At 42.2% G+C, this 13,976-nt stretch overlaps 2 protein-coding genes across 3 annotated transcripts in view; one reads left to right on the top strand and one right to left on the bottom strand.

Annotated features, from left to right (window-relative positions):
* Positions 1 to 4,074, top strand: part of sema3gb (sema domain, immunoglobulin domain (Ig), short basic domain, secreted, (semaphorin) 3Gb) — a 39,818-nt gene extending 35,744 nt beyond the window's left edge. The window contains exons 16-18 of one of the 2 annotated variants that reach the window (XM_084389023.1): positions 61 to 128; positions 216 to 343; positions 926 to 4,074. In XM_084389023.1, the coding sequence (XP_084245149.1) occupies positions 61 to 128; positions 216 to 343; positions 926 to 1,342 (613 nt within the window). In that variant the 3' untranslated portion in view covers positions 1,343 to 4,074. The remainder of the gene's footprint in view (positions 1 to 60; positions 129 to 215; positions 344 to 925) is intronic. The other variant, XM_084389024.1, reaches the window with a different exon arrangement.
* A 737-nt stretch (positions 4,075 to 4,811) lies between these two features.
* On the bottom strand, positions 4,812 to 13,790 carry wasb (WASP actin nucleation promoting factor b). The gene is made up of 12 exons (XM_084389038.1): positions 13,483 to 13,790; positions 12,711 to 12,851; positions 12,288 to 12,374; positions 11,977 to 12,073; positions 11,845 to 11,871; positions 11,727 to 11,762; positions 11,168 to 11,363; positions 11,032 to 11,074; positions 9,932 to 10,085; positions 9,192 to 9,598; positions 8,972 to 9,080; positions 4,812 to 5,022 (listed from the first exon to the last, which is right to left on the bottom strand). Exons 1-12 carry the CDS (start codon positions 13,582 to 13,584, stop codon positions 4,967 to 4,969), a joined length of 1,455 nt encoding a protein of 484 aa, XP_084245164.1. The 5' UTR covers positions 13,585 to 13,790; the 3' UTR covers positions 4,812 to 4,966.
* Between the last annotated feature and the right edge of the window lie 186 nt (positions 13,791 to 13,976).

Raw genomic sequence — 13,976 nt, 5'->3', positions numbered from 1 at the left:
ATGTTTATGTCACAGTGAAAATTAGCTTTTAACCATAACCATCTGTGAATGAATCCTTAGGAGAAGCAGAAGGCAAGATATCAAACACGGAGATCCCTTAAGGCAGTGCAGAGGATTCAACGCTAAAGGTTTGTAAACAGCCTTTTATATTATCCTGAGTAACAACGCTTGAGATCTTTAGAAACTTGAATGTGGCCCTTCTCTGACGCTCTCAGTAGAAAAGCGTCTGAGGGAGACGGTGCAGTTTGGGGTTGAGGGGAGCAGCACGTTCCTGGAGTGCCAGCCCCGGTCCCCACAGGCCACCGTCAAATGGCTCTACCAGAAGGACGGCAAGCGAAAAGCAGTAAGACGCTCATGTTACCATTATCTCTTTTTAAAGAGTTGGTTCACCCGAAAACGCTAATTCTGACGTCATTTACCCACACTGTACAAAAATTCTGTAAAAAATTAAATAAAAACTGGCACCTGTTGTTGCCAGAACTTTACCATAGAAATGTGGCAGGAACATTTTAGGTAATGAATATAACTTGAATTTTTACATGAACTTGAACATTTTATTAACTGATGTAATGTTAATATCCCAACCTAATGAAGTACTAAAATCTATTTTGCACCTTTATAATACACTGACAATCACCAAAAAGCACAGGTTGCCATGTGTAGAAGTAAAGCTAATCATAAGTAGCTTTTCCAGAAGGTGCTCTCACGACACTCTCATGTCGTTACAAACCTGCATGACTTTATTTCTTTTGTGGAACATTTTCTCCGTTTTTTGTTTTTGTTTTTTTTGTATTACAATGAAAGTCAATGGGCTCCAATGTTGTTTTGGACCCCATTGACTTTCATTAACAAATTCTTTAAAATATCTCCTTTGTGTTTCGCCTCATTAATTTAGAGGACATAAAAGACTCCTTTTCTTTTTCAGCTCAATCGAGACAAAGAGGTCTTGAAGACCGGGCATGGCATCCTGCTGAAATCTCTCGCCCAATCGGATGCCGGCCTTTACCACTGCCTGGCAACTGAGAACAACTTCAAACACACCGTGGCGCGCATCTCCCTACGGATCCTGGACCGGGAGATTGTGGAGGCGTTGACCGAGTCGGACGTCTCTGTAGAACCAGAGCACCGCCGCCACCATTCCCATCACCACCCTCCACCCCCGCCCCCTCCCCCCCAGTCCCACCCACCTCAACTCCAGCTCCACCCGCAGCCTGAAGTGCGTCTCATCAACCAGTACTGCCAGTCCTACAGGCAGCAGATACAAAGCCAACCACACAAAGCCAAACGCAACAACCGCAGGCACACAGGAGAAGAGGAAGAGGAGGAGCTGCAGGAGCAGTGAATGGAACAGCATCTGGGAACTTGTTGACCTTGTCCAGTCCATGTGCCCCATCATTATGTACTCCCTCCAGGCAAACTCCTATTCAGTCCCTTTAATAAAATGATTCATTAGCTTAGATTGATTCAATTGATTCATTAGATGTATCAGACTGTGTCTGAACTAAATAGATTTTCATTTTGAGGTACAGTTTGATGCACTTAGCTCCCCTAACTAATATAAATCTTGCTTTGGTGTGCTCACTTCCATAGTTAGGGTTAAACTATGTTTTCAAAATAAATTCCTTAAAACATTCAGCCGCACCAGCAAAACTACTGCCGTATTATGTAAAATATAAGCTATTCCCTTTTAAGATTCAGTACACAGATGACTGCAGTGTAAATATTATCAGACACATTCGAAAATATGTTTTTGCTTTGCATTATAGAGGCATCAAAAGGTTGAATTTAAAGATCGCAGATTCAGTCAGGCATCTCTAAACACCCGGAATATTAAATGCAGCATTGGAATAAATGTTCTTGTACATTTTAAGATCCTTGGAAGTACGTATCTGCAAGACTATTATTATAGCACAATATATCTTCCCATCATTTTGACCACTGAAGTTTTTACTTTCCTTACCATTTAAAGTTTTTTTTTATGGAGTTTTCCATTGGAAAGTCCGTTGAAGAACAGATCCATTTGAATGGAGGGCTAGGAGTGACAATTAAAAATAAAATGAATATATATATATATAATATTTCAAACATAAAAATGGAAAGTGATTTATTCCATTTTTGTTTGAATTAATAATTTGAAAAACTATTATAAATGTATATTTAAGTGTCATTTATAGTCCTACATGCATTTGAGCTTTGATTTTAATCTTGATCCATAACAGAAATTGAGAGCCTAGAATTGATTAGCAACTTCCACCAAAAGTGATATTTCTGTATCACTTGCATGGTTAAACATGTTGTTTCAGATTAAACTTTAGATTGATTGTGAATTAAAAATGATTAAAAATAACAACATTGGTCATTAGATTAAAAATACATTTAAAAATAGGCCTATTGTTTTTACATTTCAAATATGTGGATTATCAAAATAATGATCTAATACAAAAAATATTATAATATTGTTAAAAAATAATATAAAATGTTGTCTTCTTTTTGTAGTGGAACAAGCCGCTCTGATTTCAGAATTTGTAACATGATTGGATCATTGCCCTGGAAATTTTTGTGCTTTATTAGGACAATACTGTGGACCAAAATGAAAGTCATGGGATTTGCAAAAATCTAAATGTTTATAGAAATTGTGCATCAGAATATCTCCCTTGTAATGAATGAAATCAGATATTGCTGTAGTGTAAAAACCCTCGATACGTACTTCACATTGCAGTTGAAATTTTTCATCTTTGAATGTGAAAGCAACCAAAATACAAGTCCGTTATCCTCTCGTTTTGTCTTGTATTGTTCGTCCCCCAACAAACGGAGCTTCCCTGATTTGAACTGCTGTATATAGATACAGTTTTTCAGTCTGGTCTCTTCTATCTTTGACTCTAGACTCTGATGAAATGTAGTCGGACCACTAAAAACATTCTCATTCTCAGTCCATAATCAAATCATGTTGTATTCCACGGTTTGTCAATGGTGATGTGTGGTCATGTTTTTTGCTCGTGTATAAACACAGTATCTGTGCTTTGTGTTGTGTGACACTGACACATGTACATAGAAAATGTATGTATTTGACTAGTCACTGGTCAGGATTAAAAACTAACCTCCTCTCTTTCCTCATCTCTCCCGTGACCCTCTTTCTCTCTCTTTCTCTCACCCACACCATACAACATATTTATTGTGAGAGTGTACATATTCATGTGAGTTGTGCTCTTTGGTGGTGGGACAGGGCTGGTTTTGATGGAAATTGTCATTTTATGTATTGTTTATTAACAGGACCAGGACACATGGAGAGATGCTGAGGAGAAAGAGGTAGATATTTTTGGAGCAATTGTAATTAGTTAATTAGTATTTTAACATTGAAACGCATTTAAAATTAACCTTGAGGTTCTCAAGAAAAAAATGGGTAAAACATTTTATCAGTTGGCATGAAATGTGAGCTGTGGAAATGTACTAAGTTTTGGGGGGCACACAACGCAAACTTGCAGAGTGTTTCAAGCCAGAAATGTCTACCTCTTTTAGCACTTTCTATGGAAAATCACTTAGCACCAAACTAAAGGACAAAGGCAAAGAAAATGTGTTTTCTTCTGTAAACACCTACTTTTTCTGGCCCACTAATGTCATTATGTTTTAAAGGATAAGAGACTCTTTCTCTTCATTGGGTGTTGGTGGCATATTTATAATGAAAGCGCTCAGTGGTTTTAACCCGACATGTTATCTGGTCTTGAAGGGTGGAGAACAAACTCTAAAGTCCAAACCACATTTCTTTTCTCTCCACAGAGATGTTATTGTGCAGAATGACAACCGAGTCTGTCTCTGAGGAACTTAAATGCCACATAGACTTTCTTTGTCCTGTTGTGTCTTTCTTTTGGTGTTGGCTGTTGAACTAAAAAGAAACTTCCTAAATATGGTTGCTTCCTGAATATTTCCTCTTTGTATTTTCAGATGTTTGTGTAGGTTCATGTTAATGTGATTTTTTTTTTTTTTTGTGATAAATATTATTTTATTATCATGGTATTCTGGGGAGTCCTACTAGGTGTTTTTTAAAGCAATAATAATAAACTGCTGTTTTTTGTTTTTATCCTGTTTTTTTTTCTGTCTGAACACCTGACATGTTTTTATTTTATAATAATATTATGCATTAACCCCCAAATTCACAGACAAGGCTTAAGCCTATATATGCATGTTTTAACTGAAAGCAATTTGCACTGACTTATTTTAAAATTATGTAAGTTCCATTGTTTTGTCTCAAGATGCAGATCAGTGTGTTTTTTTTCTAAGGCACATCTAAAAAAGCTACATAAATGTCCTAATTATATTATATGTACAGTATATCATATACAATACTGTACATTATACTTATTTTAATTATATTTCAAAAATGTTTTTAAAACATTACAAAGATTACAAGAATACTTTTTAAACTGTTGTTACTTGTACTTCCACTTTAGTCCTGTAGGGGGAGATGATATGTATGGAGGTGATATCCTATGCAGCCTTACAAAACTTGATATATCTTACCTTGACAAGAATAACATTACTGGGTTTGTGGTTAAGGGAGAGAGATTTGGAAAAAGACAGTTGTTGAGTTAAAAGTATGCACAAACAGAAGGAAATATCCAACATAAAGCTGTGGTTAAGCTTGGCAGTCCGACTGTTTGGATGAAATCTAACACCACTCCTGGTTTGGCTCGACTGAAGTTCCTTTTTCCTGAATGAACTCACATTGAACTACTGCTGCACAAAGAAGACAGAACAGTCTTTGAAACGAGTGAGACAAACTGCAAAACAGGCTTGAAATCTAGTCATTATCAGAGTGTAGTTTATATTGCTTTATTTGATTTCCAGTTGATCCTCAGATCATTCAGTGCAACTTTAATCTGGAATAAAAGATTTCATGTCTATTGATAAAATTATTTCCACCGAGCGTCAGAAATGGCAGAAGTGTGTGAACCAAGAGCAGAGAGAAGCATTAGTCGTCCCATTCATCCTCTTCCTCTTCATCACCACCATCATCTTCTTCATCATCTGAAAATAATAAAAGAAATATTATAACATACAGCAAAGGGAGGGATTGGGAGTGACTTACAGAATACACATATGACCCGGAACGGGACTGCCGTTGCATATGAAAAAACACTGGGGTGTCCAGCCCGCAGGGTGGAATGTTTCAACCCTAGGGGTGGCAAGGTGGCTTGCCAAGGGACAGACACATGCTCAGAGAGGCTGACAGTGGAGATACACATGTGGGGGTCGCCCAGAGGGGGAACCATGTACATGGAGGCACCTAGCCAACGCGAAAGCTGTTGGTGGCATAACTGGCATTGACGTCAACAGCGTTGGAGGAAACTCAGGGCTTCTCAGGGAGGCTCACCTGAGAAAAAAAAAAATCGCACGTATCCAGTCCGCGGAGTGGAATGGCGAGCAAGTGAAGACACCTGAACAGATCCTAGTACCGGCTGGTTGAAGTGAGTACAGAGGACACTGGCTCCACTCGGAGATTGTAGAATCTCGCGAATGTGTTAGGTGTCACCCAGCCTGCAGTTCTGCAGATGTCTGTTAGCGAGGCGCCATGCGCTAGAGCCCAAGAGGAAGCCACACTCCAGGTGAGAAAACCTTTGCTTGGAGAGAGCCTTTCCCTTCAGCTTCCCACCATAACAGACAAAGAGCTGGTCTGAGGTCCTGAAACACTGAATTCTGTCTACGTAAGCACGGAGGGCACGTACTGGACAGAGCAGTGCCAAGATTGGGTCTGCCTCCTCCATGGGCTTGCAGGTTCACCACCTGGTCTGGAAAGGGAGTGATGGGAACCTTGGGCATGTATCCAGGCCGGGGTCTCAGGATCACATGAGAATAGGCCGGCCCGAATTCCAGGCACGCTTTGTCAACCAAAAATGCCTGCAGGTCCCCTACCCTCTTGATGTAGGCCAATGCAACCAGGAGCGCTGTCTTCATTGACAGAAACTTAAACTCCACTGATTGCAGAGGCTTGAAGGGATCACCCTGCAGGGCAGTTAAAACCACTGAGAGGTCCTAAGAGGGTGCTAGAGGAGGGCGAGGAGGATTCAGTCTCCTCACTCCTCTCAGGAACCTGATGACCAGGTCGTGCTTTCCCACGGACTTACCTTCGACTGCGTCGTGATGTGCGGCGATAGCGGCAACATACACTTTAAGGGTTTTCAGGGCCTTCGCTCCAACCCTTCTTGCAGGAAGGAAAACACGACACTGATCGGGCATTTTCTGGGGTCTTCTCGGCGAGAAGAGTACCAGGTGACGAAGAGGTTCCACTTCAACGCGTAGGCATGTCTCGTGGACGGTGGTAGGGTACTCAAACCTGCCTCGTCCCATCCAGGAGCCACAAGTGGAGGTTCCACAGATCGGGACGAGGGTGCTATAGGTCCTTCCTCAGAGGAATTGGCCAGGGAGGTGCTGTCGCGAGGAGTACTAGTTCGGAGAACCAGGTCCGGGTGGGCCAATGAGGCGCAACCAAAATTACCTGCTCCTCGTCCTCCCTGATCTTGCACAGGGTCTGTGTAAGAAGGCTCACTGGGGGAAACGCATACTTGCGGAGGCCCCGCGGCAAGCTGTGCGCCAGTGCATCGGTGCCGAGCGTGCCCTCGGTCAGGGAGTAAAATAGGCTGCAATGGGGAGAGTCGTGGGAGGCAAACAGATCTACCTGTGTGGCCCCGAACTGTTCCCAAATCAGCTGAACCGACTGGGGATGGAGACTCCATTCTCCAGGAAGAGGCTGAAGCCGTGAGAGCTCTGATCGGACTAGTACGTGCTGGTTCTTGAGCAGCGCATGGAAGCGGTGCAGAGCCAGACGTACCGCCAGCAACTCGAGGCAATTGACATGCCAAAGGCGCTGTGGTCCTGTCCAGGAGCCTGCGGCAGCATGTCCATTGCACATGGCACCCCAGCCTGTGGTGGAGGCATCTGTTGAGACAACAACATGCCTCGATGACTTTCATGAAGACGCAAGGAGACATGGCTAGCCCAAATGGGAGAACCGCGTACTGATATGCCCGCCCCTCGAAAGCAAACCGTAGGAACAGTCTGCGTCAAGGAAGAATTGAGACATGAAAGTAGGCTTCCTTCAGGTCGATCGCTGCAAACCAATCCTGCGGCCACACACATTCGAAAATGCGTTTGGCTGTGAGCATCTTGAATGTAAGCCTGTGAAAGGATTGGTTCAAGACGCGCTGGATTGGTGGGGCTGTAGAATGAAGTAGAACAGTGAACTAGGGGCTGTTGAACCCGGACTTCATTTTGGCTGGAGGGACAATCTCGATCGCACCTTTCGCCAGTAAGGTAGCGACCTCCGCACGCATGACAGGGGCATTGCCACCCACCATAGTGTAACGGACTCCCCGGAAGCGGGGAGGAGATCGTGCGAACTGAATTGCATAGCCGAGCCTGATGGTTCTCGCGACCCAGCGGGACAGGTTGGGAAGCTCTAGCCAGGCTCCCAAGAACTGAGCCAGCGAGGTCATGCGAACCACAGACGTACCCTTGGTGGGGCATCAAAGCGGAATGACCGGCCCGGGAGGCTTAGCGTCATAAGCCGCGTCCTGACAGAGTAGGCCAGGGAAGGACCAACGTTCCACGGGGGTTCTGCTCTGACAGGCGTCTGGCGACAGAGGGGGACGAGAGTGGCGAGGCAGCCTTCTACCAGCTCCTAGAAGAACTGAGCCCTAACTCCAAGCTGCCCGTCTCAGGAGTGCTGCTTAGCCTGGCGTTTGGAAGCAGACTAAGGAAACCGTCGGTGCTGCTTCTGGGGGGTCGAAGACTGTTGGGCGCAGTACTCAATCACACCACTGAAGAGCCCAGCCTGGGACATGGAGAAGCTGAGAAAACGAGTTTCTAGACCTCCTCACATGAACCTGGCTGAGCCCATTCCTGGACCACACTTGTGGACATCACCTGGCCCAGGGATCACGCAGGTGCCGATGTCACCATAGAGCGAGGTCAGTACATTGCACGGCGGATCGACCAGTCCGGACATGGGAGGCATAGCGTCCCTGCGTGGGGGCGTGGTCGAGTTTCCGCGTTCTGCCAGTGTTGGCCAGGGAAAGACCAGTGTTCCATGGCGGCCTGGTCTGACTGAACTCCCGGGTCAACATTGCCTCGAAGGCGAAGACGACACACAGCACTGCATGCCTGTGCTACGACAGTGACAGAGAACATACAGACCATGATCGCTGATGAAGCCATTCAATATAAATGGGGATGATTAGGAGGCCATGATGATGAACCGAGGCCAATATTCAAATTTTGTTAGGATGCCAAAAAAAACCCTACTCTTTTTTCCAAAGGACATCCTGGTATATTTAATGACTACAGAGAGTCAGGACCTCAGTTTAACATCTCTTCCGAAGGACTGTACTTTTTGCAATATAGTGTCCATCACAATGGGGCGTTAGGACCCACACAGACCACAGGGTGAGCACCCCCTGCTGGCCTCACTAACAACTCTTCCAGCAGCAACCTAGTTTTCCCTGGAGTCTCCCATCCAGGTACTAACCAGGCTCAACCCTACTTAGCTTCAGTGTTCAACCAGTCTTGGGCTAAAGGGGGATATGGCTGCTGGCTATGATGTGAGCTCACATACAGATTCAGTATTTATCCAAATGAATAAAAACAGTGAAATGCAAACTTAGAATATTACGCTAAATGCAATAATTAAAATAGCTTAAAATAATACAAATATACTTTATGAATTTAATCTTACTTTATTAGCCAATATCTTTGCTAATGACCTTCGATGATCCAATTCAACCACAATAAGCAAAACATTGTTTATGGTTATGACAATGTTGTATGCTTGGTTTTGGTGGAATAGATCTTCTACGCTGCTGCTGTTATTGCAGATCAAGTATGGGACTTGCTACTGCCACAAGTCATTCAATAGGTTATATTTTATAGGTTGAATTTGTAAAAGTGTGAAAAAACCCTTTAGATTTATTAAACGAGTTACCTGAGGAATGGATAACTTTACTCCTTTTCTGCATCACCATCATCAGAGCTCCCACAATTCCCTCTGAGGACTCATCTTGAGCTGGATTAGAGTCCGGGGAGTCAGGCACCTGAGATAAACACCACATAACAGCTCAAAATGTGGTTATTCACAACAAAGCAGAGTATAATGCTTACATTGAACAAAATGCATTGCGTTTGTGTGAAAATGTCTCACGTACATTCTTTAGCACACGCCCACGACGAATTTCCTCCAGTAAAGTTCCTCGTCCTCCTCCACCACCACCAGAGGGAGGAGGAGGAGGTGGAGCTGAGCTGGCAGGGCTGCTGGGGAAGTTAGCGGCTGAAGAAGGTGGGGGTGGAGGAGGTGGTGGGGGCGGAGGTGGAGGTGGTGCACCTCCACCCATAGGTGGAGGAGGTGGCTTGTGACTGTGGCTGGGTGGTGGTGGCGGAAGAGAGGATGGCAGTGGGGGTGGAGGCCCAGAACGGCCTCCAGATGGCGGTGGACCGCGATGCGGAGGTCCAGGACTGCGCGAAGGTGGTGGAGGGCGTCCGGGTGGGCCTGGCACTGGTGGAAGCCCACCACGGGGTGGAGGAGGTGCAGGGCCAGAACGAGGACCTCCTGGGTCTGGAGAGAAAGAGCCAGAATGGCCCCGAGTGAGGGCAACAAAGATCATTAAAGTTGTGATGTAACGAAAGTAGTGACAGATTTTTTTTTCTTCCATATTGCGGTGTACATTCGAGTGAAACGGATTATCAAAAATGGGAAAAAAGTAGGGTGGGGTCTTGGTTCTGTGATCTGAATGCGAGTTTGCAGTCGATTGTAAGAAAGGGGCAGGGTTTAAGCAGACCAAATGATGCTGACCGAAGTGAAATTTCCAAATCCAACTTCCAAAAATTCCACACAGAGAGTTAAAATGGTAAACAAAATTGATATTATTTTATTTTTAAATGAGCTTACCCTGTTTCCTCATTTCCTCTTTTACTGCATCCAACCCTCCAGATTGCTCGATGAAGTCATAGATTAGCTTAGATGTTTCTTTATCTGCCAGCTGGGCATCACTGATACCAGCACTGTTGAACAGTTTCTTCAGGTCAGGGTCGAGATTGTTGGTCTGGAGGGGCCAAAGTCAGTGTTCATATAAATGCTGCTTTTATAACTTTAGAAATGCTATTTGCTACAGTGCTATGCATAAGTTTAGACACCCATACTAAAGTTGACTAAAAAGAGGAATAAAAAATCATCTTTTGGAAACTGACCTTAATGCCTTAATTTAAAAAATTAGGAAAAATCCAACCTTTAAGGACACCAATTTTCTTTGTGAATGACTAATGCTTTGTAAATAAATAAATGTTCTTCCTAAAAATACAGGGTGCATAAGTTTGGACACCCCTATGTTAAATTCCCATAGAGGCAGGCAGATTTTTATTTTTAAAGGCCAGTTACTTCATGGATCCAGGATACTATGCATCCTGATAAAGTTCCCTTGGCCTTTGGAATTAAAATAGCCCCACATCATCACATAGCCTTCACCATACCTAGAGATTGGCATGGTTTTATTTCAGTTAGCCTAATAGCTAGTTTGATTTGCATTGAGAGATGATCTTATGGAAAGTACCCCATGCCAATCTCTAGGTATGGTGAAGGCTATGTGATGATGTGGGGCTATTTTAATTCCAAAGGCCAAGGGAACTTTATCAGGATGCATAGTATCCTAAAAAATTATTTTTTTTAAATACTTAAAAATAAAAATCTGCCTGCCTCTATGGGAATTTAACATAGGGGTGTCCAAACGTATGCACCCTGTATTTTAAGGAAGAACATTTATTTATTTACGATACATTATTCATTCACAAAGAAAATTGGTGTCCTTAAAGGATGGATTTTTCCTAATTTTTTAAATTAAGGCATTAAGTTCAATTTCCAAAAGATGATTTTTTATTCCTCTTTTTAGTCAACTTTAGCATGGGTGTCTAAACTTATGCATAGCACTGTATATCAGAATAAGCACAGTTCATGTGAATTTGCTTTATGCATTAAGGAAAAAGGACCATTCTTACATCAAAACCAGAGTTTGGATCCCACCCAATATGAGTGACGTGTCTAAAAAGGCAGGAGAGGCACAGATAGCATCACTTCAAACAGATGGAACAAAAACACAAGGTGAGTGTCCAACTTATGGTAAAACCTTCTTACTTGAATCCACTAGGTGCTCCAATATCTGCCTTAGTGAGCCTTGGGCCTTTCTTCTTTCCCTTTTTGTCTTTTTTGCTTAATATGGAGACTGAAGCTGGTGCGGGGGTCGGCACCGGGGGAGATCGGTACCTTGACGCAACAATATCTGGGTTCTGGATGTCCACCGTGGTCATTACACTTGGCTGTGAAACTGGACCTGATTAACAGACATAGTTGGTTAAACACTTGTATTTATCAATGCATTCAGACCATGTGAACACTGCAGGATGAATTAAAGGGATAGTTCATCCAAAAATGAAAATTATGTCATTGTTTATTGACCCTCTTGTTGTTCCAAATCTGTATGACTTACTTTCTTCTGCTGAAAATATTTTAGGTAAAAAAAAAAAAAAAAACACTGGGGTATAAAACAACATTGAACCCCACTGAATTTCATTATATACATTTATTCACAAAAATTGTTGTGTTCCACAAAATAAAGTCATACAGGTACGGAATGACAAGATGGTGAGTAAATGAAACAATAATGAAGTCTTTAAATCATTTAAAAGTGACTCACCATTTGTTGGAGGGATTTGTTGTGGTGCCCGTTTTTCTGTTAGTTAAAAAAAAAAGTGTTATGCTAATGCTAATTTCTAAATGAATAGCAAGTGTAATTTTAAATTGAAGACACATACCTTCAGATGTAGCATGCTGTCGTTTTTCTAAATATGCATGTATAAAAAAGGAACAAGGATATATGATAAAATACTCTGAAAATACTATGAGCAAAATTCATATAAATATGAATGAGAATGACAGTAACTGACCCTGGCGGTTGAATCTCTGATTAATCTTCTCCTCAGTGACGTTTCTGAACACATCAGCTTCTGTCTCACTGGCAAAGTTCAAACCTACTTGACAGTCCTGAGACACATTTAAATTTGTATTAGATCTCTCAGATTGTGAGATTTTGCAAAAAAAATAAAATTATAATTAACAGTTATAAAATAAAATAAAAACTTAAAGAAGACATTTCTGATGATGCCAGTGTGGCTTAATTTGAGCAGTTATTTAGACAGTGACTAAAAATGTTGTGTTTTGGCTTGAATTCAAGAATTTTAAAGGAGTCTGTACCCACATCAGCTGAAAAACTGTGGAAGAACCTCAATGGACAGGAATATGTCATCTGATTATATAGCTCCTGCTCCCAGACCATTTTACCTTCCTGACAAAAATAAATAAATGAAATGAAAACATGCATAAATACTTATCAAAGTCTAAATGGTGCTACCACAATGTGTCTTCATGAATGAGTTGAGCTGCTGTGACTCAGAACTCAAAGCAGAAGTGTATCTTTATTTAATTTCAGCCTGTTTGGTCACAGGTCATATTTGGTCATGCTAACAGAAGTCAGTATGAATTAATTTATCATCATATAATCTCAGAAAAGCATCGAGAGCATCTCTATCTGCATAGATGCAAGATGCATAAACGTTATATCAATTCTGAGCATGTTTGTTAAGGTTTTTTTACACTACAGATTCAAATGTGAATTTCTAACCTTTATGTCATAGAGCCGGATGTAATATGAACGTTTAGGATTGTCCTTAATGAAACACACGACTCCTGTATGTTGGAGACTCCATTGGGTCGGACTGTGAGGAAGAGCCATGTACAACTGAGCAACCGCTGTGGCCGTGCTCTGCGTTCACACACACGCACACACACACACACACACACACACACACAATAAACTTACATAAATGTACATTAATAAAAGATTAATCAGTGAAGTATTACAAGGAAAGCTCGAGCAAAGACACCAGCATCCTCTACAACAACAGGAAGTGGCCTCATACAGCATTTCCTGTCACTCTCCAGTTAAACTTTGTAGTTGCAAACATCAATCATCAATACAAACAGGTTAACAATGTTGTGAAGTGTACATTCGGAAGAAAACTAATTATGCTTTTATGATATTAGAAGTTTTCCTGGGTGAATATAATTACAAAATCAAAACACAGTGGATTAAATAGTTTAGCTATTACAGCAAATTTTGTCACAGGTTGTCCTAGACATGTTTTGTGTGCAATCTCTTCATCCTTTTCATTTGGCACACAGGAATGCAACAAAATAACTTAAAAAGCTGAGTTTCACTTTGACCTTTAACTGACATCAACAGTAACAGCTCTGATCTCATCTGTGACCTCAGCTCCATGTCTCTCCTTTGAGGACTTTCTCTTTTATAACTGATTGATTTCCATCCCCAAATTCCTTTGTGGGACAGAATGCCCATCTATGATTGGCCCTCAAATAAAAGTTACTTCACTCACCACACATCTCCTTCCCAGCAACTCCAGAAGGCGTTCATTCTCCTGGCTGCTGAGGAGAGAACTGGGCATGTTCTCCTGCCCTTTGTTTTTTCCTTTACTCATCTCTCCTTAGATCTGGACACTTAGATCCTGGGACTCCACGCCTAGGGCCCCTACTCGGCCAACAGTACCTGTCTGAGTCCTTTTTGGGACAGGCAAATGATTCAGAGGAACCGTTGCTTCCGTGTTCTAATCTGATGTAAATGCAGCACAGCAAAAGAGAACAGGAAGAACAAAACCACTGCGCAGATCTACTCTCAGAATGCCATGGACAGGCACGTGTTCCTTCGCTCATATTAAGGAGGAGGAGCAACAATAACAATATACAGTCGCATAAAGTACCTGTGAAATGTTTGGAAACATTTCACTTTTTTTTTATGTTTTTGAAAGAAGTCTCTTATGTTCACCAAGGCTGCATTTATTTGATCAAAAATACACAGTAATATTGCAAAATA

This window comes from Rutilus rutilus (assembly GCF_951802725.1).
Source record: "Rutilus rutilus genome assembly, chromosome: 19".
NCBI lineage: Eukaryota > Metazoa > Chordata > Actinopteri > Cypriniformes > Leuciscidae > Rutilus > Rutilus rutilus.
This window is presented reverse-complemented; position numbering and strand designations above follow the sequence as displayed.

Excerpts from the sequence above, each read along its gene's own strand:
- wasb (XM_084389038.1), bottom strand. The coding sequence starts at position 13,584 with ATGAGTAAAGGAAAAAACAAAGGGCAGGAGAACATGCCCAGTTCTCTC. Across the intron at positions 12,375-12,710 it reads TCCGGCTCTATGACATAAAG|GAAGGTAAAATGGTCTGGGA; the intron begins GTTAGAAATTCA and ends TATTTTTGTCAG. Across the intron at positions 9,599-9,931 it reads AGAGGAAATGAGGAAACAGG|ACCCAGGAGGTCCTCGTTCT; the intron begins GTAAGCTCATTT and ends CTTTCTCTCCAG.